Source organism: Sciurus carolinensis, chromosome 9, assembly GCF_902686445.1.
Source record: "Sciurus carolinensis chromosome 9, mSciCar1.2, whole genome shotgun sequence".
Taxonomy (NCBI): Eukaryota; Metazoa; Chordata; class Mammalia; order Rodentia; family Sciuridae; genus Sciurus; species Sciurus carolinensis.
Genome location: NC_062221.1, coordinates 7278503 through 7300572, shown reverse-complemented (window position 1 = coordinate 7300572; position 22070 = coordinate 7278503). Strand labels below are relative to the sequence as shown.

The 22070-nt window shown below is 47.6% G+C and overlaps 1 protein-coding gene across 1 annotated transcript in view; it reads left to right on the top strand.

Moving 5' to 3' along the window:
* Positions 1–17417: 17417 nt before the first annotated feature.
* Rarres1 (retinoic acid receptor responder 1) overlaps positions 17418–22070 on the top strand; it is a 35677-nt gene continuing 31024 nt past the window's right edge. Inside the window, exon 1 of the mRNA XM_047564098.1 lies at positions 17418–17453. Within this exon, the coding sequence (XP_047420054.1) occupies positions 17418–17453 (36 nt within the window). The remainder of the gene's footprint in view (positions 17454–22070) is intronic.

Here is a 22070-nt window from a genome sequence, read left to right as displayed (position 1 = left end):
AAGAAAACCCTACTTTATCATATAGAATGCAGCCAGTGCAGGGCACATGGGAAATTAGATTCATTCAAAAAGAAGAAAAATTTAAAACTAATGACCTAAGCAAGCATTCAGCTCAAGAAGTTATAAAACTATAAACAAAATAAAATAGAAGGAACTAACGATTATAAGACAGAAATAAATAAAATAAAATAAACAAAGGTAACTAAAATGATAGATTGAACAAAACCAAAAGTTGACTCCTTGTAAAGATCGTAAAATAGACCTAACTCTCACAAAACTGGTCAATTACAAAGAAGAAAAGCCATAAATCAATAATACTGAGTGTGAAAATTAAATGTAAATACTGGTATGGAATAGTTTCAGAATTCCGTCAAAGAATATTAGGGTTAGTCAGGATTTCCAGAGAAACAGAAGCAAGGGGTCATGTGCAGAGGGTCGGAAGAGATTTGCAGTGAGGCAGGGCTCACAGCCATCAGGGGCTACAAAGACCCAGATCTGCTGTCCGCAAGCAGGGAAGCCTGGAAAGTTGGGGCGTTACTTTAGTCCAAGCCCGGAGTCCCGAGCACCAGGGGATGACGCGCTCAGTCAGAGTTTGAAGGCCAAGAATGAGGAGCACCAATGTCCAAAGGCAGCCGAGAAGGTTGACATCTCTGGCAGAAGGCAAACTCGCCTCTCCTCTGCCTTTTGGATCTATTTTGGTCCACAAGGGTCTGGACAAGGCCCATCACACTGATGAACGTGGAGGGCCACCAATCCAAATGCTGCCCGTCCAGAAACATCCTCAGCAACACGACCCGGAGCAGTGTCTCACCAGCTGCCTGGTGTCCCTTAGCTGGTCAAGTTGACACATAAAATCAACACATCACAAACTCAAGATGGAAGCGCTAAAACACAGCGTCCCACCAGGTGTAAAGAACTTCCCAGGGTTCCTTAAGGTCGCCGTTCTGGTAACACTGAAGACTCTTGCAAGGTGAAGTGACGCAGGGCTGCCAGTCCAGTCCGCCTCCCACCAGAGAGCAGCTCCGGGGCTCACAAGGCCAGGGCACCACTGCGCAGAGTACGGAACTGCATGCGCCCGCCAGGCACCGCCAGGAAGCTCCGCCGCCTCCTCAGAGGTGGCCCACATCAGCCAGCAGGTGGAGCGGGGTGGGCGCCCACCTGTACCACGTGGCCTTGGCTGGCAGCAGGTCTCACAGCGTCGTGCAAACCAGGGACAATGACACTGGTCCTTACACACCCGGGCACTGGTGTCCAGGCAGATTGTGCCTTTTAGGGTCATTTTACACACATACTTAAACATGCCACAGGTCGACGTTACAACACTGAAGAGGTGTTTGAACAGTGTGGCACTAGGGAATTCAAAGACAATCGTGGGCCGGCACGGTGGCACCCGCCTGTCATCCCAGTGGCTCAGGAAGCTGAGGCAGAAGGATGGAGAGTTCAAAGCCAGCCTCAGCAAAAGCAAAGCACTAAGCAACTCAGTGAGACCCTGTCTCTAAGTAAAATAAAAAGGCTGCGGTTGTGGCTCAGTGGTCGAGTGCCCCTGAGTTCAATCCCCGGAACCAAAAAATTAAAAAAGGCCATCATGGAGAATGTGGCAAAGGCAGCCCCGGAGGAGATGAGGCCTCTTAAACTGCAGGCGTTTCAACCTGGGTGTCTGCCTCATTTTATTTGTATGAGATATTTATCCCCTGGTTATGCTGCATGGTGTCCCAGACCCGTCACAGTGCTAGAGTCTAAGGTGAGGGAGAGGAGGCTGGAAGGAGGCCAGGCCCTCCCGGTGAGAGGCCCGACTGCGTCTTGATGGGGTGCTGGCTACGTGGACGATGCGCTAGTTGGAACTCGTGGAATTGCAACCGCACGTCTTGACTCTTCTCTGGGGGTATTAACTCACTGTTCAAAGAAAATCCCAGGTAAGGAAGAAAAAGCTAAAGCCAGTTCCTTAGCTGCTTTCTTTATGTGACACAATGAAATTTGGGAATATTAAGTAAATTGACCTGAACCCCCCAGAAGTGTACCAAAAATCACTGATGAGAGGAAGTGACTCAGACCTGCAGTGGGAGGAACAATCCAGTCGAGGATCAGGCTTCTGCTGGGAGAAGCCGCCCACATAATCCCGAGGTCACCGCCTCCATCAGAGCTCACTCAGGCTGTGATCTGACCACGCGCCAGCCTCTCTGGAATGTGCCTCAACCCCTAAGAGACTTCAGTTTTCCATCAGCATGTGCCCAAAGCCCTGCCCTCCCAGGTCCAAAACACAACTGCATCTATTCCCAGGTGGCTGTTTGAAAACTAAGATAATTGATTGACAACTCGATGTTGATGTCTATGGATGTCCCTGGTGGTGTGCCCCAGGGCTCTGCTGCAAACATTTTAATTGACAGTCTGGGTGAGGACACAGGTGTGTTTGCTGGATGTTCAGAAGCCACAAACCTGGGTGAGACAACCAGTAGGAGGGACAAAGGCTCATAGTTCACTTCACCAGTGATGTGAATCAATGACGGCAAAGCCCAAGGCACTGTCAGGGAGAACACATTACAATGAACCGCTGTTAGGTCAGAGAGGACCAACTGCAGAAGAGAGGCGGAGGGGGACTTGACAGAAATACAAGGGAACAGTCCCGTGATTGTCATTGTGCAACCGAAAGCTCGGGCCTTGTCCCAAATGCCAATTCAATAATGAGGACGTGGTTCTGAGAAAAATGAAAAAGGAGGGTTATTGTTTTGCTAGCAAAGGAGAAACACAGGAGACCCCTGTCCCAGAGGCTGTGATCCTGCCCATCAGGAGGAGCAGGGGGTTTGAAAGGAGCTCTTCAAAGGCCACATCCCAGGTGTGTCCTGACGGGGTCCCAGGACGCCTCCTGGTGTGTTACAGTCACTTGTTAATTGGGGAGAAATTCACTTCCTAGATCCTCTGGCAGACATCTCCTTCCTGTGGAGCACAGATAGCTCAGGGTAACCTTGTTCCCTGCCCCCAGGTTAGGGACAGGGAGAGGGAGAAGAAGAAAAGGAAAACTTGTCCCTTTAAAAAATAAGCCTCCAAATGCCATAATTTTATTATTCTTTATGGCTGAGTAATATTCCATTGTGTGTGTGTGTGTGTGTGTGTGTGTGTGTGTGTGTGTATATATATATCTCACAGTTTCTTTATCCATTCATCAACTGAAGGACATCTAGGTTGGTTACACAATCTGGCTATTATGAATTGAGCAGCTACGAACATTGATGTGGCTGCATCTCTGTAGTATGCTGATTTTAAGTCCTTTGGGTATAGGCCGAGGAGTGGGATAGCTGGGTCAAATGGTGGGTCCTTTCCTAGTTTTCTAAGGAATCTCCATACTGCTTTCCAGAGTGGCTGAACTAATTTGCAACCCCACCAGCAATGTATGAGTGTACCTTTTCCCCCACATCCTCGACAACACCTATTGTAGGCAAATGGATGAAATTGGAGAATATCAAGCTAAGTGAGATAAGCCAATCTCAAAAAAAGAGAAGAATGATCTCACTGATAAGCAGATGATAACACATAATGGGGGTGGGAGGGGGCAAGAATGGAGGAAGGAGGAACTATATAGAGGGAAAAGAGGGGTGGGAGGGGTGGGGGGGAAGGAAAAAATAATAGAATGAATCAAACACCATTACCCTGTGTAAATGTATGATTACGCAAATAGTATGCCTTGACTCCATGTACAGAGAAACAGGTATCCCATTTGTTTACAATAAAAATAAATTTAAAAAAAACATAGATTCCCATGATTTAATTCCCATAAAATGTTTAGAATCTTTGCTCACACACACACACACACACACACACACACAAATAAGCCTCAGAGCTCTATTCAAAAGGGCAAGTGGACACTTAATTTCCCCACGGTCAGTTTCTACATTCCTTTTCTGTGGAAAAATGGTCGACGACATCTCCAAGCTGCTTCCTGCTCAGAGAGGAGGAAGTTGAGGGGAAGTGACCCAAAGCCCTTGCTTCCTGTCGGGGCGTATGGACAGGGGTTTCCAGGATCATAGCAGTCCATGGTGGCAGCTGGCAGGTGACTGAACAAGGTGCACACAGGGCAAGGTTCATGCGGGGACAACAATAAACCAGAGAACAAAGCAATACTTTTTTGGTAAACAATTAATACAAAAACAATTAGTGTTTCAGCTAGTTTCTGAAACACAGGACAAACTTGTGTCTCTAGAGTCCTTTGTGATAGTTATTAGACATTTCCACATAAAAACCCTTTCTTTACAACCTCCAGCTTTACTTTCTTTTGGCAGGGTTGACACAAGTGTACATCTTTAGTTATGTTAAAAAGAAACATTGGTTTTCCTTTCAGTTGTCCATGAAGGACCACTCAGGCTACTCTCCTGCCGGTGTTTAAGACCAAACTGGTCAAACCTGACCTTGTTCCTACCTATTCTTAAGAGTCAGCTGAGATTCCTCAGAGGTCACTCTTAGGGACGTGTGCAAAGTCTCCTGGCTCCTTTAGGTTTCCTGTCAGTGGTGCCATGTGCCAGGATGGGTCAGATCAGGGTCTTGATGACCATACGTGGCTTCTCTTGGAAGCATCAGGGACATTTCTGTCTCCACTGACCCTCCTCTTTGCAGAATGTGCACCACCAGTTGGTTTCCTGTTCTCTAAGGTCCTTTCAATCTCCCTGATCAGCAGATCAGGTGACTCACCAGTTTCGGAGCCCTTAGAGGGGTTCCATCATTTTCTGGGTACTGGCTAACCTTAGAGGGCAAGGGTCAAATATTGGCTGCTCTTTCCTTGGCCCTTTTTCTTCCTTGACTTTAGTCTCCAAGTTTTTTGGTTTTAAACACCCAGCAAGCCAGTTTCACCAGTCTTAAAGAGGGAGCAACAGCATATAACTTCAATATCTATAGTTCTACACTTATTTACCCCTTCTACTTAATTAGGGCCCATATTAGTACTGGAAGTTAGCCTTATGTTCTGTCTGTCCTCTGAAGATGATGGTCTATGATCTGAAATTAACTCAGGTTGTTATATTAGAAGTTACACTTCTGTAAGGCACTAACATAAGTTAAAGTTCACGAGGAAAATACAAAATGAAATTAATAATAGCAAAAACATATTCAGGTTGTATAATAGCTATGGTCCAAGAAACGTAATTATTTATAATCCCAAACCTTACTTAGTTATATTATATCTCCTGTTTATTTTGAGATCACAGTAATCTTTACAACAAAGATCAATCTTTTGAACACAACTCTAAATAGCTGAAGTCTGGCCCATTTTGGAGCCATTCTAACGTGGAGTAAGGTGAAAGGCAAAGCCTTATCTCAGGTAAGGTGGGGCTCTTCACATATAACAAAACAACATTACATCTGAAACGTGAATCAAAGAAAAGCTGAGAGAGTTCTCAACCCTTTCTGTGGGAAAGTAGCCAAACACTTTCATGTTCCACAATATCCACTTTTTTAAACAAATCAGGTTCTCATTATCTTTTTAAAATATACTTAAATTTCTACCCCAGTGTAAAAGTAACATAAAAACTTACATACATCTTATCGGTAACAGGTCCAGTTACACAACATTAAATGATATAAATCTCCAATTAAATGTATTATTTCTATAAGTTGAAAATTACCATTTTAGACAACTTTAGTTTGGAGAACACCAGCATGGTAAAGTGCTCTTCCAAGCCTTATATTTTAAATTTTGTATACTAGAAAAATATGAGTATACTTACTATACAAAGAACTACTAGTTAGCATCACCATTACACAGACGTCCTTATAAAACTAGGTTGAATTCTCACAGTAAAATTCAGACTCCACAGATATTTACAGGCTTGCAGAGTTTAGCAGTACTAGCAAAAATCAAGGATAGCCTGCAATCTCTTATACGTTTGGGGAACAGTGTTAATAATCAGAATTAGACTTAGTCAAAGCAGACAGATATGTCGGTTTTTTAAATGGCAGTGTGGCCCTTTCATGCCAGATGCAATGTATAAAGGACTTATTGGTTAAACCTATAAGAACTTTCATTTTATAAACTTTCACAGAACATTTAGATACCGGCAGGCAAACATTTAGTTTCAGATGCCTGCACATCTCTCACCATGTATATTAGTTTATTCATGAAAATCAAGCCTGGTCAAGATCTTAAGTCATCTTCTCAGACGAAGAAAAATACTAAAAGCAACAGACATCGCACTTTAATATTTTACAGGTCTCACGTCTTACACAAATCAGCCCTCATCCGTGTGAGGTTTTTAACAGGCAGAGTAGGCTACCTGGCAAAGCTGGCTCATTTTACAATTTTACATTCTTCTCCTCCAGAAGAGAATGAATGCCTCTTTCTTAAGGGGTTATCCCCCAGCCCCAGGGCAAGCTATTTCCTTCTAAAGCAACCTTGGTTAGATAACCCCAATCCCTCTCTCAGGGTCCCGCCTCCCTCACTCCTAGGAGCCTCCAGCCGAGCAGGTTCTGTTAGCTTTTCCAGGGAGGCACTTGCAAATGAAGTTGTTAATCTTGGGGTGAGCATGTCATCTGTACATTTAATTTCCACAACAAGTTTTATCTCAGGAAAGGGATCAGAGAGTCTGGCATATTTAAAAAAAAAAAAAAACAACTGTGCCTTAAATCTTTTCTTCTTCCAGTTTGCACTCAAGGGGCTGGAACACAGGTTACTGTTCTGTGACCAGTCTCCCTAATCATCATGATGCCATCAACTCTAAGCGAGCTCCCCACTGTCAATTGTACCCAGAGGCTCCCTCTTTAAAGACCTATGTATCTAGGGCAGTCTGTCTAGCGAAGGTCACAATGACCATGCACAGACTGTTAGGGACGTCTCTCTTCAGAAATCAGCAGGGCCAAGATGCAGATGCTTGAATTCATGGGGTCTCAGGGAGGACTTTGTATTTACAGGCAGGGCTGTACCTAGGAGTATCCCCTGGCCAAATAGGGCAGATCTTTAAAAAAAGGGGAGACTATTTTGTTCCCAGGTTATAATTTAATAATACTGGAACCCATTACCCCATTCCTTGTGATAGGAAACTTTCATCTTCCATCCCCATTAAAATAAGCTAGTTAATTATCAGATAATGAGTGTAATGGGCCCCAGATAAGGTTTTTTCCAATGTAAAGGCAACCCTGTGAGGTTCAGCATTAATCCACTCCATGGTCCCAGAGTGGCAGGGAAAATAGAAATGGGGGTGGACCCAAATGGAGGTTAAAAAATTCAGACGCACATAGCCAATAGAAAGTCATGGGCCAAGCCAACAGCCGTGGTACCTTCCCAACATCTGCACGGCATAGATTCCAACAGTTGGCCCCGATGCTTTTAATGTCCGCTCAGCATGGACTCTGATCCGTGCCTTTCTCCAGAAGCCTGAGTCCCTGAACTAGAATACTCAAGTGGAAAGCTTTCCGCCGGTTTCCCCTCACATCACAGGGAGTTCCACCTTTCTTCCTCTCGTTCAAACCTAATTTTATTTCTTTTATTTTTGTCCTCTGCCACCATCCATTTCATTCTTTGAACCCATGAGACAAGAAAACAGAAAGCAAATCAGTGAGGCCAATTGCTCACGTGGATTTCATTTGTCTGCAGAAGCAGCAAACTCAGCTCTGTTCTCAGACTCTGATTTTATCCCGATGGCAAAGAGTGGCTGGAAAGCAGGGCAGAGGCCAGGTCCTCTTTGCCCATTTTCTACAGACCAGGCAGCTTTCCCAGGATTTTCTTTTTTCTCTTTTATCTCAGGACTGGTGTCCCTGACCCATAGCAGGGTGATCTGCAGCTGCCTGGGGCCAGGCTGAGAAGTAGTACTCAGACTGCTTGTTCTGGATTAAAAAGAAATTAAAAAATCTTTAAAGCCCCCTTTGCTGTCCTGCTATACTCACACTAGAGGGAGCACCTTTTGCATCCAACTTAGTTTTTACCTGTTAAGACTCCTTATCATGTAACTGCATACAAGCCTGTACATACGGAATCTTTCACTTATTATCTCTCTGACGGAGCAAGATTGTACGATAATTCAGAAACCCATTCAAAGACCAGATTGTCACAGTAAAACATCATCTTTTTCTTAGACAGGTTTATACCTATAGGTGGCCCATTCCGCCAAGATCTTTCCCAAGAAACAGTCTATAGGAGCAACACAGTGTTGACCACATCTTCAGAAGCCAGAAACAAATGCAGACAAAAGTCACAGCGGCAGACAGAGAAGGTCCCCAAACCATGGCCGACAGACGGGAACTTTTAAAACAGGCGGAGCTTACTGGGTGGCCAAGGTGTCTCGGCTTTACTGCATTCAGTTTCCTCTTTCTCAAAGCAGGCCAAGATGGAGCAGTCCTTACAATGCAGGAAGGAAGGGGGGCTTCGGCAGCTGCTGGGAGCCCCTCAGTGCCTCCCTTCACTTGCTGGAACAGCTCCTCTGGTCCCACCGAGGCACACTCTCCCCTCTCCTAACTTGCCAGGAGTCAGCTCTCAAAAAGTTCACTTCACATCCTCAGCATGGACGTTCAGTGGCTTGGAGTGTCAGGACTACCCGAGAAAGCCAGAGCGGGGGCTGCTCTCGGGTTCCATCTGGGTTGATAAATTTGTAACCAAAAGTTCCGTTTGGTCCTTGTCCCAGATGCCAATTCAATAATGAGGACACAGTTCTGAGAAAAATGAAAAAGGAGGGTTATTGTTTTGCTAGCAAAGGAGAAACACAGGGGACCCCTGTCCCAGAGGCTGTGATCCTGCCCATCAGGAGGAGCAGGGGGTTTGAAAGGAGCTCTTCAAAGGCCACATCCCAGGTGTGTCCTGACGGGGTCCCAGGACGCCTCCTGGTGTGTTACAGTCACTTGTTAATTGGGGAGAAATTCACTTCCTAGATCCTCTGGCAGACATCTCCTTCCTGTGGAGCACAGATAGCTCAGGGTAACCTTGTTCCCTGCCCCCAGGTTAGGGACAGGGAGAGGGAGAAGAGGAAAAGGGAAACTTGTCCCTTTAAAAAATAAGCCTCAGAGCTCTGTTCACTCAGAATGGGACCTGTTCCCCTCTGACACTCACTAACCGATGCAAGTGCGTCTCAGGAGACCTAGAAACCCACCTCAGACAAAACTAGGGGACACAGATGAGGAGCAGACCTGTTTGCAGCTCCAAAAAACATCAAGACCTTAAGAAGGGGCACCACGGGGCAGCTGTCTCTGCCGGGGATAGATGGCGTGCCCAGGCCCGGGCATCTCAATGACCTGGGGCGGGTGCTCGGGACCTGGTGGTGGTGGGGACACTCGCATGCCACCCCCTCACCCAGTAAGGATTTGTTTTTCCCACATAAGAGCAGCTCTGGAGCAGCAGCTGAGGGGTGGCTGTGAGGAGGCAGGAAGGGAAACTCCCACTGGGCTTCGGCAGGAGCCATGGTCACTTAGCGTGGGCCCAGGATGGTTTTTGTTTATGAGAAACAGCACAGTAGGACACAGAGACTTTTTTCCCTCAAGACTCGGGTGGAATTAGCATAACTGTTACCAAAGAATGTTGGCCGGGACCCTCTGTCCTAAAAACAAAAGCAAAACAACTGCAGCTGGCCAAGCGGAGGCAGCCATGCACACGTCATATTAGTGTCTGCTTTCTCATCACTGTGACCAGGAGGCCTGAGCAGAGCCATTTCAGAGGAGGAGAGGTTGGGTGGTGCCCACAGGGTCAGAGGTCTCAGTCGGCGGACGGCCAGCCCCATTGCCCACCTGCCCACACTCCTACCCAGCTAATCAGTTCAAGTGGAGCCGCACTGATTAGGTTAAAGTCCTCATAAGCGATCATTCCACCTCTGCACCTTCTGGTCTCTCACGTGAGCCCTTGGGAGCGACACCTCACACCCACCATGACACACGGGCTGCACAGGGATTGAGAGGGGCTCAGAGCCAGTCCTGCTTGCAGGTTGTTTCCTGAAGCTGGAAGGTGCCCATGATGTACCTTCCCGCACCTCCCACGAGAGCACCGGAAGCGGGGGAAGCACAGGAAGGTGGTTTTAGCACCTTGCCTAGTGGATCCTGAAGTCTCTCCCCTGGTCGGCGTCCCTGGGAACTTGCCGGAAACACAGCACCTTCAGCCTCCCAGACCCTCTGACTCCAAGTCTCTGGGGTGGGGCCTGGGAGTGTGTCTCACCGAACCCTCCAGGGGATTCTGATGCAGGCTCCTGTTGGAGGCCCAGCGGGCTCAGTGTCAGCAGCAGGGAATGCTCAGGAAAAGAACCAGGCTATGGCTTCTAACTTATCTCAAAACAAATACTGGAACCAGCAGAAAGTGGACCCAGCCTTCTGGATACCGTGCTACCTGAAGTGCTCGGAGAGTCTAGGACGTGAGGTGAGCTGGAAAAGCCCTCTACACAGCTGCAGTGAAAAGTTTTTTTTGGGGGGTGGGGGAGTTGAACTCAGGGTCACTGAGCCACATCCCCAGCCCTCTTGTATTTTATTTAGAGACAGGGTCTCACTGAGTTGCTTAGTACCTGGCTTTTGCTGAGGCAGATTTTGAACTCACAATCCTCCTGCCTCAGCCTCCCAAGCTGCTGGGATACAGGCCTGCGCCACTACGCCAGGCCGAAATTTTTATGTTTTCATTTTAATTGTAGCATCTCTGTCTGTCCTGAATGTTATAGCAAGAAATGACTGCTGGCAGTCACCGTCTGGAAGAGGACACCTCACCCCGTGTCCCGCCTCTCCTCCCTCCTCCCCTCATCTACCCGCTTCCCCCGGGACTCCCAGCTCTGGACCTGCTCCCACCTGGGATCCTACCACAGCGCTGCGGTGCCCGGAGCCGCACAGGGACAGCCCCGCACCTGAGAGCAGGACGGCAGGACAGGCACCGGTGACTCTGCCGCCCGAGGAAGAGCAGCTCCCGTGGGCAGTGGAGGCCCTGGGCAGCCCGCGGTGAGGGTCCTCCTGGGCCTTCCCCTGCCCCGAGTACCACCCCAGATCAAAGCCAGCCGGCCTGTGCCCGGGCCGCCCCCAGGGAACCTGGGCCGTGGAAGGACAGCGCAGGGACCTCCGCACCTCCCCAGGAGGGGGCTGAGCTGGAGGGAAGTGGGGACAGGGCTGCTGGAGGCTGGGCTGCTGGAGGCTGGCCTACCAGAGGCTGGGCTGCTGTGGCAGGAAAAGGCCAGAAAAAGAAGGGGGAGGGGAAAGGTGGGGGAGGGCAAAGGCGGGGGAGGGGGAAGGTGGGGGAGAGGGGAGATGACGGAGGAGGCGACGAGGACCCGCTGGTCCCCCAGTGTTTTCGGTCTCTGGCCATTTAGCCTCTGTACCCGACTCGCTCTTTAAAGAATGGACATGGAGGCCCAGGTGAGATCTGTCTGCCAGCTGTGCCAGGCCCTCTCTGTGGGTTAACCCGCAGGAATGTCTGCAGACAGCCCTGTCCGGGTGCTGCCAGCAGCCACCCACCTGCTGGTCCAGCACGGCGGGGTGCGGGCGTGGGGTTCAGAGCAGGCTCTTGTGGTCGCTGTGGAGAGCGGGCTCCTCACCTCCCGTGTGCCTCAGGCAGCTTCTGGGAATCATCGTTCTGCCAAGTGCCTCTCTGTAATTGCGGAAGTAAAATGTTACGCTGTTTTGTTGACATTCTAGATGGTTCTGAAACATTTTTTGTTTAAAAATAAGATGATTTATTTACAAAAATAAATCTTGTCAGACTTTTTGGCACCAAATATAGGAATAAGATTTATTGAAAAGTTTTGGTGATTACTATCATTGTCAGGGCTTCAGTTAATGAGGCAAGACTGTGATTTTAACATGGTCGCTGTCAGGGGCAAAATCGTGTCCCCCAGAATTCAGATACTGAATTCCTAACCCCTAGTACCTCAGAATGTGACTATTTGAAGACAGAGTTTTGAAGGGTAATTAAGTTAGAATAAGGTCATAAGGGGTGGTCCCTCATCCAAGTAGACTAGTCTCCTCACAAGAAGAGAAGTCAGGACACACACACAGTGGGACAGCCATGGGAAGACACAGCGGGAAGGCAGCCATCTGCAAGCCTGGCTCACAGGTCTCCAAAGAACACAGGATGCCTAACCCTGGATGTCAGACTTCCAGCCTCCAGAACTTCAGGGAAATAAAATTTCTGCTATTTTAGCCACCCAACCTGAGGTGTTCTGCCATGGCAACCTGAGCTGACAAATACCCCACAGGAAAGACTGCCACACTGGCCTCACCTGCATGGCCCTGTGGTAGGCGTGCGCACTATCTCAGCTATCTCCAGCTGTGCACCTCGGGGAGCGCGCACTGGTACAGCACCGTCCCACCCACTGAAGAATGCAGGCATGGGCCTATGACACTCTGCAATAAAAGGTGAGAAGGGGTCACTCCTGGACAGGGACTTTGAGAGCTCACATGATTTGCCCTGATCTTTTTTCCCCTTGGTCTTAGGAACAAGCAGTACTCGAGAAAAAGCTGTCCATCAGCCTGGCCATGAGACAAGGACAAGGCGATGCAGTGCAGCACCCAGAGTGACAGCACAGAAAGGCCTTTGTTGCTGAGCCGGGGATGGAGGTGTGGTTGGTTATTGCAGCATGGCCCAGCCCACCCCAGCTGCCACCATTAAAGCATGATTCATATAATTCATCAAATTTCAAACACGCAATCATTTTATTTAATTCAAACAATGGCCATATCAATTAAACTGTTATTCTTTTTGAGTTTGGGTTTTTAAAAACTTAAAATATCTGCTGATAAGGACACATGTGGGACCTGCGTGGTGGTAAAAGGGTACTTGCAGAAGGCGGGAAGGTGTTTCCAAGATTAGCCTAAAGAAAGGACGCTTGTAGCGCACGCCTGTAATCCCAGTGATGTGGGAGGCTGAGGCAGGAGGATCGCAGATTCAAAGCCAGTCTTAGTAACTTAGTGAGGTCTTCAGCAACCTAGTGAGATCCTGTCTCAAAATAAAAAATGAAAAGGGTTGAGTAAAAAAGAAATTAAAAATAAATAAAAATTTCATTGGTAGAGCACCCTTGGATTCAATCCCCAGTACCAAAACAAGAAAGGAAGGAAGGAAGGGAGGAAGGAAGGAAGGAAGGGAGGAAGGGAGGAAGGAAGGAAGGAAGGAAGGAAGGAAGGAAGGAAGGAAGGCTGTTCAGCCAGGCTGTGTGCACCGGGTAGGCACAGCCAGAGGGGCGTAAGACCACCGTGCTTCAATCAGCAAGTTCCCTCCAGTGCACACGCAGCCTACCTTATTCCCAGCTGTAAGGAAATCTCTCGAAACCACGCTGGAGACAGGAAATCACATAAGGGAGTTTATTAAGCAAACAGAGTGTCTCCCTGCAGAGTAAGAGAGAAAATGAGAGGAAAAGAGAAAGGAAAAGAAAGGGCGCGCGCTAGAGAGAGTGGAAAGCCAGGAGGAGGAAAAGCAAGTGTGTAGGAGAGAGAAGCAAGAGAGGAAAGATGGCGGTTGAATTCCGCCGGGCTAACAGGGAACCAATATCGGAGAAGGACACTTGCAAGCTGACTGATGAACCAACAGCTAGCTAGGATGTCCACAGATTGACACGTGGTTGGAAGGCGGGAAAATGGCTGCACCTGATGGGCAGGGGAGCAGCTTTGTACATTACATTCCCCCGTTTCTGTTTTTATAAGAAAATCTTTTGCTCTCTAGTTCTTTCCGAAGCCTTCTCTCTCCTTCCTGCCTAGGTGACTGGGGCTGGTTTTGCAGGTGAGATGTAAAAAGTCCATTCTCCTTCCAGACTTCCAAAGGCAGATGGTTTTCTACACTAACTGCCTGTCCCCAATTCTGACTTCATTTACCCCTCTAATTCTAGGAACTCCTTCACTGCTTTAGGGAAAGGGGGTGATGACCAATCTGGCTTCTTTGAGCTGAAAGGGGGCAGCGTGGGGCAAGCAGTTTGGAGTTCCCTTTTTAGAAATCGGGTCAATTGAGGGTCCATGGTAGAAGTGCAGTTGGGGAAGAGCAGGTCGTAAAGGCATCTGGGGATGGGTGCTTCTATGAGAGAAGAACAAAAAGACATGAGTACTGAAATGAGATTGATACAATATAAATGTTGCAGAATCTGGAACATGCCAATGCATATCATAAAGATGACAGAAGCCAATAATTCTTCACCAGGGGGTGGAAGAACTGAGAAGTTGTTCCCATAACAAGGCCTAGCAAAGGCTAGAGAGGACAAGGCCTTTATTTGGGAACTTTAACATTGTCCAGGTTATCAGGAATGTAAACACAACATTTAGTAGAGATCTCTATACTTCTGTTACTAGCAAACATAGATTAAGCCTACCTGTGTCTGTAGACTTTAAACTGACTAAAACTTCTGACTCTGGCACTTTCTCTTGATAGTTATCAGGCACATTTGCCTAAGAATCTCTTTTGTAGCTTTTAGTTTTTATTCTAGTGGGCTAACACAAATGTACATCTTAAATTACATTTAAGTATTATTTCTTTTAAATGCCCAAGAATGGTTATATTTTGGTCTTAACTGTTTTGCTAGGTGTTTAAGATCAAGTTGGTCAAAGTGACCTGTTCCTGTCTGTTAAAGAGGCAGCTGAGTTTCCACAGGGGTCACTCACAGAGAACTTAAGAGCAGCTTCTTAGCTCCATTAGTCCCATTGGTTAGGCAGGGTCTCCTCGATGAGGTGGCTTCCCTTGAAAGCACCAGGGATGTCTCCCTTTTTCCTTGACCCTCCTCTGCAGCAGGTGCACTGAGTGGCTTTTCCTCTAGTGGCCTCATCATCTCCTTGGTCAGGAGGTTGTGTGACCCAGAGTTGCAAAGCTCCTTGGAGATGTCCTCTTGTTCCCTGGGTTCAGGCTGACTTTGAGGGCAAGACCCAAATATGGAATTTTCTTGACCTCTGTATTTAATCTCAATCTCTAGGTTTGATCTTAACCATCAAACAAGTCAGTCATAAAGTAAGAGTTCTGGGCTTTAGCTTCAATGTCTATAACTTTACAGTTATTTTACCCCTTTTTATCTAATTGGGGTCTACATTATCTGTCCTATAGGTGATAGCTTTTCAAGTTAATCTATGGTGTAATTCTGCAAAATATTAATTAGACAACAGTTAGAGTTTACAAGGAAAATACAAAATGGAATCACCAACAGTAAAACATTCAGTTTGTGCAATAGCTTTCTTGAATTTTGACTGAGTTATATCCTGTTTGAGATCACAGCAATCTTTACAACAAACATCAAACTTTTGAACACAACTTTAAATGAGTTAAAGTCTGGCTTACTTTGGAGCCATTCTAATGTGTAGCAGGGTTGTGAGGCAGAGCCTTATCTCAGGTAACGTGGGGCTTATCAGTGAGGGTCAAAGGAGTATTAGAAAATAAAGGGTTATAAACACAGATTTTGAAGATTAAGCTGAGATCAGATGGAGCTCTGTTCTCTGATGGAAATGAGGATCTGAAGAGTTATGTCAGCAATCTTCATATATGTGCAATGTTAGGTTCCAAAGTTACTGTAAGGTGGGCAGGAACCAGAGAAGGGAGCTGATGAAACACTGGTTATCTAGCAAAAGAATTCCTTCCTGCCCAGAGCTGTGTGCCTGAGATCAATGTACTGCCACAGCAGTTAGGCATCTTGTGCCCCTGCACAGGAGCACTCCCAGGCACCAGGCATGCCACAGCCATGAGGTCATCAGAGACCCCAATCTGTCATTGTTGTCCCATTTTTGTTACTGCACATTACACTCTTTCTTAAATGTCATTTTAAGAAGTTTACATATATTGACTCCTGAGTCTATATGAACATTAGTTAACACAATTTAACATTGTATCTAAAACATGAATTAAAGAAAGGCTGAGAGAGCTTTTAAGTTTCCTTTTGTGTGGCAAAGTGGTAAAATGCTTTCATGCTTAAACTTTAAACAAATCGGGCTCTCAATAACTTTTAGAAATACATTTAACAAATTTTACATATACCCTATTGATGACAGGTCCTATAATAGAACATTAAATGATAGGTTTACCATTATAGACAAGTTTAATTTGGAGAATAGCAGCTTGATAAATTTTCTGCTTTAAAGGCTTGTATACCAGGAAAATATGAACACATTTAATATATAAAGAATAATGTTTTTAAGTATGTTACTCCATGGAATAACTTTCATGTCGACTCTAACTCACTCATCTTATTGTAAAAAATCCAAGATATCAGACAAGTGTACCAACAGTATTTGCCGTCTCTTTCCTATTGAAGAAAAGTCCTAGAAAAATTGATGTTAGACATTTTATAAACATCAACATTTTATTAGTTTGACCACATGGAGACTTGTGAGTTAATTTTAAGGACATTTTACTTCTATTAGTTTACCCAATTTAAATTGAACCTCTTTAAATCACGTGAATTAAAAATATTTGGATCCATTTTAAAAATTTTAATTTTTATGTGCATTTATATTTAACACAAAAACAAAGGCCTTGTAATATTTATCTTCACTGCAATGTAACGGATGTTCAAAAATAACTCTAGAGTTGGATAAAAAGAACTGATCAAAAATCATTAACCTCGGTATGTAGGATCAAAATTCTGAGCTCAAAAATATAGCATTTAAGAAAAACAAAAGTCCTAGAAGAAATATGATAATGGTCATTAATTAAAGCATGAGAAAATGAGGAGGAGAGAAAAGGTGAAAGGGAGAAAAGTATTCTGAGTTATAGCCCAGGAGAAATTTAAAATGGACACTTTGTTTTTCTTTGGGTTTGAGACTGGTCTCCCACTGCGCCTTCCTCCATTTACATTTCAATGTAAGCCTTGACTGAGGGGGCTAAAATGTTCTAGCAGAAACTTGATGCTTAGGTCCTTTTAACCCTTTTTCCTGGTTAGTAATTAATTTAGGTTTGGGCACAGAAAATTGTCAAACAATTATCTCCCACTACCTGTGGGGATGGGGCTGCTTATATTACACGGGGGAGCAGGGAAGACAGAGAAGCAGGGTCTGGAGGCGCCTGAGCCTGCAGGAAGAGCCAAGAAGCAAGAAAGAAGAGACCTGAAGATAAGGAATCCCTTTCCATCTGCCCGCTCGCTCAGGAAGCTGTGTGCCATTACACAAATGGATTTTGATGGCTTTAAAACCGGGGGTCGGGCGAAGGGTTCCCAGGGTTGAGTCTGCCAGATTGGAGGACCCAGATTCCATGGTGGGGGCTGATACAGCCGAGTCTATGGCCAGGGCGTCCCGAGGCCAGAGTACTGGGCTGGAGATAGGGGCAGCACATTGATTGTGTCGTCACACAAGCACCGATGTGTGTGCCGGGCAAAAGCTGAGAAGAGTTGAGGACCTGATATCAGGGTTTTCGAGTACGAAAGCGCGAGCGCGAGATGAGCCTCAACCCTGAGAGAATCTCCATCATAAAATCAGGAATCCACCCAGCAGATAAAACCGACTAAGGGGGCCTGCCGTAACTATGAAAGTTGTGGCCTCAAGGGTATAAATCGGCCTGGGGAACCTGCCTAGAGGACTCACCAACCTGAAGTCCGGTGATGAACGCAGAGCAGAGCGTCCCGGCAGAATGGAAGGTGGGGCCGTGTCCAGGGGCACTGGGGCGTCGGATGGGGTTCCACTCACTTAAGAGACAGTGGAAGGACCCATCCCGAGTCACGGCACCACTGTAAGGAAACCCCACGAAACCACGCCGGACACGGGAAATCACATAAGGGAGTTTATTAAGCAAACAGTGTCTCCCTGCAGGGTAAGAGAGGAAATGAGAGGAAAAGAGAAAGGAAAAGAAAGGGCGCGTGCTAGAGAGAGTGGAAAGCCAGGAGGAGGAAAAGCAAGTGTGTAGGAGAGAGAAGTGAGAGAGAAGCAAGAGAGGAAAGATGGCGGTTGAATTCCGCCGGGCTAACAGGGAACCAATATCGGAGAAGGACACTTGCAAGCTGACTGATGAACCAACAGCTAGCTAGGATGTCCACAGATTGACACGTGATTGGGAGGCGGGAAAATGGCTGCACCTGATGGGCGGGGGAGCAGCTTTGTACATTATACCAGCATGCTACCCAGAGGAGATGGACCAGTTCGGGTCACCGAGTTGGGTCTAGATGCCACTGTGCCAGTCAGTCCTTTAAGACTCAGCTTAGCAGATAGTGCCTCCTTATCCTGAAGCCTGATCCATCATTTGTCTGAGAAGGGGAAGTGTTCTCAGACCATCCATCGTTTAGGAACTATCACACACACAGTCTGGCTCATTCTGTGCCCAAGTGTCGCCCGACCCGGGTGCACAGGACTTGGACACCTCTCCAAGAGTAGGTGCCATTGCTGGGCTTGGGTCTTCCTCCTTTCTCTGCCTGGGAGAACTTCCTATAGGCAGTATCCAGCCAACCCCTGCGCCCTGCCTGGAACAGGTGCCCCTTGCTGGCCTCATAACTTGCTGGTGCTTCCAAATCCCCACAAGTCCAGCTTTTCTTGATCAGCTTCGACTTGAAGATCCACCCAAGGCATCGCTGCATTCCGAGGAACTCGACCGACCGTGGTCTGGTGTGTTTACGTATCCTGTCACCTAGGTGATGTGTCACGAGGTTGGAGTCAGTGGATTTGCCTATCAGTGCTCCTGTGTGTCCTCACCATGACAAGCACGCCCTGGCAGGCGCCCCGTGGAAAGAATGGCGAGGAGGAGAGAAACAGCTTTCCAGCCCGTGTCCTGTGATCTAGGCCACCACCCATGGGCAGAGGCCTGCCGTGTGGCATGAGCAGTTGGTTTTGGTGTGCCCTGATGAAAACTAGGCAAATGTGACTAGCAAGCACTACTGTCATAGAGTCTCCCCACTCACTCACTCCAGGAAGCTCCCTGTACACAGTGTTGGCAACTGTTAATGGATTTTCTGTTGACATTTTCCTTGAAGAATGCAAAATTCCAAGTATTATTGCTAGGAAAAAAAAAAAAAAACTTCAAAATCCTTTATTTCACTCTAATGAATACAGAATCTCCTTAGCCAGGAAAGAATGAAGTGCCCTATGACTGGAAAATTAAAAGCCCCATTTTATAATCTATTTGACATCTCAATATGTAGCTTACTAGGAGGATGTTAGTTCATTCTTGGAAGAGCAAATGTCCTGTCTTAAGTGACTGATCAAAAACAAAATGCCTTTCCAAATTCACCAGAAAATGCTTGATTGAGCTAGAAAGACAGCGTGTTCTTAAGGAGCTTGACAGGCCACGAATGAGGGCTTACTTTGGAAAACTGCAAAACCTAACACAGGCTACTGGCCATTTTAATTTCATTACATGTAAAAAACCATCTGTTGGCCATTACGCGTCCAAACGGACTTGTCAAACCCTTACAGCCAAAGCAATTTTCCTCAAATCCATCTAGTCTAAATGACTGTGAGCTTCAAATGTGAATGCCCTGCCTGGTGGGCTTTAAGAGGATCATTTCACATGTACAGAGTAGAAATCTCTGGATCTGCTCGAGCTGAGCAGCATCTCACTGAAGAGCAGTGGAGCAAAGAGGGTCCTCCTGTGTGCTGCAGCCCACAGCCAGTGTGGACCCTGCTGAGCCACCTGAGTGCAGGACCTGGTGGCTCTTGTCCACCGTGGAAGCCACCAGTTCCTGATTAGCCCAGTGCCACTCACAGGGTGCAGTGACCAGGCTGCCCAGCCCTCCTAGACCTCCCACCAGTCCTACATGACCTGCTGTCCACCCAGGCAGGTTGGCATGTGAATAGAAGCCCTGGTGTCAAGACCGCATCACATCCTTCCGTGTCCCCCACCTGAGCCAGATTGAAAGCTTCAGCTTTCATTGATGGTGACAGGAACAATCAACCACTCTCCTCTAAAATGACCTTTATGTGGGTACTAAAGAGTGCACACCTCCTTCAGTGTCCTTCTCTTGGAATCATCCCAACTCCCATGGATTCTCCTGGCTGCTAATCTCACCCCTTAAGCCCACCTTGCTCCAGCTGTGAAATGCTCAAGACTGCCCCCAAGGAACGAGACTGAATCCCTCCCCTGGGTCCCACTGGTAACCCACCCTGGGCAAGTTGCTCAACCTCTCTCTGGTCCCCAGATCATTAAGCTGTGAGACCTACCAGATCATTCTGGGGGGAAGCACCTAGCACTGTGTCTGAAACCCAGGTCCCCAAATACACTTTCCCTTTCTTCAAATGAATCATACCTTGAAAATCAGTTGTCTATAACTGTGCTGTAGAATACAGTAACTGCCGGCCACAAATGAGTATGTGTATTTCAATCAGCTTAAATTAAATGATAGTAAAAATTCTTTAACCACCCTTGTCACGCTTGAAGGACTTGGTGGCTACATGTGACTTTCATCAGAAAGTCCTGTTGGATGATGCTGGCTGCCTTATCCACTTAGATTCTCGGGCTTCCTGATATGTCGTGGTCAGTCTCTTTTCAATCTATGGCATGTAAAATCCTTCCTGATGACAGGAGTAAACACGACCACCATCTTTACAGTGACATCTTAAGGAAAGAGCCTTGTCTCCAGTTTCACATCCCCAAAGAATTCAGTCCCGCTGGATTAGGCTGGAAAGGGCCCCTCCTTAACCTTGTGGGTCCAGAAAACGTTCCTGAGTTGTTTCCCCAGGGCCCCGGTCTTCCACACTCAAGGACTCCCCTGGAGACTCCAAGCCCTGGCTCTAAGCAAAGCACCACCTCCCTGCAGCGTGAGACTCAGTAAGGTTAAGGGCACCATATTTAGGACACCGAATCCCCCACGAATCCTGAGCACCTTTCAGGACAGAACAGGAAGCCAAACACTGTAGACATCACCCAGGCACCAGCCTCTAGAAAGGAGGCTCAGCAACCTCACTCAGGTATGCCCAGATGTGCACCTCCTAGCAACTGAGGACTCTGCCTCTCAGTCCCCAGGCAGGTGCCTACACGTCCAGTCCAGGTGCATGAAGAGAGGAGAACACTCAGAAGTGTCAACTGAGGGTCCTAAACCTTTGCGAAATGTTCCCTCCGCCTGGGGATTCTGCTATTTCCTCTGGATATGGCTCCCAGTCGTGGCCCAGGCTGCGGGGTCTCTCAGGGATCCCTCCTCCTTCCCCAAGGTCCTCTCTCCCCTCTCACCCCTGTGTTGGTCTCTCAATCTTGGCACAGAGCAGCAGGGTCCACAGAGCTCAGCAATGGGACAGACACTTGCCAGCCAAGAAGACTCCAGGGTCACCCTGGGTCACAGCTTGGCCCAGTCCTGCCCCTGGTGAGGCTGGATTGCTGGGGAAAGGAATGGGACCTCTCGTTGGTGGAGTCTGAGGATGGTGGTCCCAAGGTGCGCCCAGCTGGGAGTTCCAGAGCTGCACTTGGCTTCCTACCAATAGTAGCTACCTCAACAATGTTGGGAACTTTCAAACAACGTTACAAAGTGATGCTCAAGTTGGCTTGAACAATACAGCTGGCTTACTGGTTCCTAGGAGTGTCCACAGATGGGGCGGGCTTCGGGGGGTGGATCCAGCCGGCCCATAACATCTCCGATGACCTGCCTTCCTTCCATGCCTATCTCTGCCTCCAGTGGGCCTGCTGCATTCAGAGGAGGAGAGATGGCACCAGTGGCCCTGGGGACACAGGCTTCCTCTCGTGGGAGAGGAAGGGGAGGAAGCACATGCTCTGGGGAGGGCAGAGCTTCTCGCCCAGGCACTCTGGCAATTCCTTCTGGATCACAGACCGGAGCACAGTCCTGACCCATCCCCGAGCCCCCAGTGAACAGAAAGTAAGAGTCAGAGCTGCAGAGCAGGGTGCACAGCTTTGGAGAGAAGTTGGAAGAGGGAAATCAGAGCAGCAACCCTGGGAGGAAGGGGGACTCTGGCCACACCTGCTCTCTGAGCATTCTCAGGGTTCAAGGCTCGTGGGAGCTGGCTTCTGGCCCTTACACACTGCTCATGAGCCGGGGTGGCTGGGTCTGGGTCTCCTGGCAGGAGTGCTTGAGCAAGCCCTGGGCGCTCAGCCCAACCTCCTAGAGAGGAGGGTGCTACCCCATGGACTGAACCAGCTCCTCCTCCAACTCATGTTGAAGCCCTAACCCTGTCATGATGGCGACGGGATGTGGGGCCGTTGGGGGTGATTAGGTTAAGATTAGCTCATGGGGGTTGGGTCCTGGTGGGCTAGTGACCTTCTGAGTGGACACAAAGGAGTTTGCTTCTTTTCTGTCTGCCATGGAGGACACAGAGGTTAGGCC